This window comes from Vulpes vulpes, unplaced genomic scaffold (genome assembly GCF_048418805.1).
Source record: "Vulpes vulpes isolate BD-2025 unplaced genomic scaffold, VulVul3 u000000715, whole genome shotgun sequence".
Taxonomy (NCBI): domain Eukaryota; kingdom Metazoa; phylum Chordata; class Mammalia; order Carnivora; family Canidae; genus Vulpes; species Vulpes vulpes.
This window is the reverse complement of record NW_027325805.1, coordinates 179,232-182,032: the sequence shown is the minus strand read 5'-3', so window position 1 is coordinate 182,032 and position 2,801 is coordinate 179,232. Positions and strand designations below refer to the sequence as shown.

The 2,801-nt window shown below is 34.6% G+C and overlaps 1 protein-coding gene across 1 annotated transcript; it reads left to right on the top strand.

The window, feature by feature from the left end:
* Positions 1 to 1,357: 1,357 nt before the first annotated feature.
* Positions 1,358 to 2,329, top strand: LOC112912922 (olfactory receptor 4K5). Its single transcript, XM_025989485.2, has one exon. The coding sequence runs from the start codon at positions 1,358 to 1,360 to the stop codon at positions 2,327 to 2,329; it is 972 nt and encodes a 323-aa protein (XP_025845270.2).
* The last annotated feature ends 472 nt before the right edge of the window (positions 2,330 to 2,801 follow it).

The window sequence follows — 2,801 nt, the reverse complement described above, 5'->3', positions numbered from 1 at the left end:
AAAAAAAAAGAGATGCAGGATTACTTTTTAGGATTATTAGGATTATTTTGATTCCCCCCAAAAATATTTTTAGGAGTATAAGACATTTTAACTCAATTTTTAAAATTTCTTTATGCAAAAACCCCTACAATAACTATTCTTTCATCAGTTATAAAGATGTATTAATAAGGCCATTGATAATAGTAAAACAAGGAAGCATAAATTGGCCTAAATCTAATTTCTTCACAGATTTATTGAGAAATAACTGATGTACATCACTGTATAAGTTTAAGGTATACAGCACGATGGTTTGATTTACATATATTTTGGAATAATTATTACAATAGATTTAGTTAATACCCACCATCTTATACAGACACAATAAAAATAAAAGGAAAAAATTCTCCTTACAATTAGAATTTGTAGGATCTATTCTCTTAACAATTCTCTGGCCTCAGCCTAAGTTTGATCTGCAAAGAAAATGCATAAGAAAATTTAGGTACTGCTTCTAAATAATTGAGTAGAAATTAGTTTTAGATAATTAAGGTAAAGTTATAAAATGCATTGTAAGAAATTACATGATGAGTCACTGACAAACTGAGTTGTTTAACTATAGACCTGGATAATATATACCAGTATCTCTTAGTAGGAATTGTCTCAATTCTTTATGATTCCTACAATAGCAGTAAGGTAAAAATTTGTTATTATGGGGGTATTAACATATTAAGAACATCTATTGTATTATAATTATTTTGATAGAAGAATGTCATAAACTACCATTTTTAAACTTCAAAACCTTCCATAAAGTAGGCATTTTTTACCCTCCTATCTTTTTTGACATGTAGAATTAAAGCTCAGAAAAAAAAAACAGTCTAAAGTCTGACTAAAGTGTGACTTTACATCACACAATAAACACTAAGCCACAAATACCTCTTGAAGAGTTAAAGAGAATGTTATACTTAAGGATTTATTACAGTTAATTATGGAAGATGACCACAAAAACAATAGATGCAAATTATTTTTGCCAATCTACAGTGCACACAGAAGTGGCTTTGAGTGACTCTTCCTGTCTTGTGATCATGAATAAGTTCATAGATAAGCCTGTTTGCTGTTGTGTGACAGATTATTAAGACTAGAACTCAAGGGGTTCTAATGAGAAGATAAAAATTTTCAGTGTTATTTAAACATTGTCCTAAGCTCCTTCCTTCTTTCCAGATATATTACCATGATCTCTTGACAATTTTTTATTCAGCAAGTACATAATACATCTAGGATCTTAGAATCTTTTGCATTAAAAGTCTGTGTGGTTCAGAATTCTGATCCCTTTCTATTTCTCCTCCCTTAGGATTGTTGCAGAGCCTGTTTACAGCCTGGCTCCATGGATAAGGTCAATTCTTCAGTGGTGTCTGAATTTGTGTTGCTGGGACTCTCCAGTTCTCAGGAGCTCCAGCCTTTCTTTTTTGTTTTTTTCTCTGTGTTATATGTCATCATTGTGCTGGGAAACCTTCTCATAATCATCACAGTAACCTCTGATAACAGCCTGCACTCCCCCATGTACTTCCTCCTAGGAAATCTCTCCTTCGTGGACATCTGTCAGGCTTCTTTTGCTACCCCTAAGATGATTGTAGATTTCCTGAGTGAACATAAGACCATTTCCTTCAATGGCTGCATAGCTCAGATATTCTTCATTCACCTTTTTACTGGAGGAGAGATGGTACTACTTGTCTCCATGGCCTATGATAGATATGTAGCCATATGTAAACCTCTACACTATGTAGTCATCATGAGTCAAAGGACGTGCACTGTCCTGGTCATAGTCTCCTGGGCTGTGGGCTTGGTGCACACACTAAGTCAGTTATCATTTACCGTGACCCTACCTTTTTGTGGACCTAATGTAGTAGACAGCTTTTTTTGTGATCTTCCTCGAGTGACCAAACTTGCCTGCCTGGACTCTTACATCATTGAAATACTCATTGTAGTCAATAGTGGTATTCTTTCCGTAAGCACTTTCTCTCTCTTAGTTGGCTCTTACATCATTATTCTTGTCACTGTCTGGTTTAAGTCTTCCGCTGCAATGGCCAAGGCATTTTCTACACTGGCTGCCCATATCACTGTAGTAATTTTGTTCTTTGGACCTTGCATTTTCATCTATGTGTGGCCCTTTACCACTTACCCTGTGGATAAACTTCTTGCCATATTTTACACTGTGTTCACTCCCATTCTAAACCCCATTATCTATACACTAAGGAACAGGGATATGAAGGCTGCCATGAGGAATATTATGACCTATTACCTGAGGCCCAAGAAAATTTCTGAAATTCCACTAGCAGTGAGGAGTTCTCTTTATTAATACACACTCCCTTCAAATTCCTCAAATCAATACTCTGTCTATAAATATTTTCAATGTATTCTTGTGCCATATCTCAACTATGATGGAAGTGATGAAGAACATGAAATAGAGAATATCTAATGGATATTAACTAGGCCCTTTCCGGGTATCATCTAAGCATAAGCTAAATGTCAAAAAATATGGAAAAATGTATCATGATTACTGGTTTTGGAAATAAAATGTAGAATGACTATATGTGGATAGTATAAATGCTTTCACTGCCTTAGTTGCAGGTAAATATGGCCTTAGTTGCTGGTAAATAGGAATATGATAGGAAAAAAATGAGTACCTGATTCTTTGGTGAGCATGAAGTTAAGTATTTTTCCTGGTCTTATGAGTTTCCTCATTTATATGCCTGAAGAATCTAGATAGATAAATAATATTTAGGAATGTGAAACTGAATTTACCCACCCAGAAAATAGCCATTCCACTG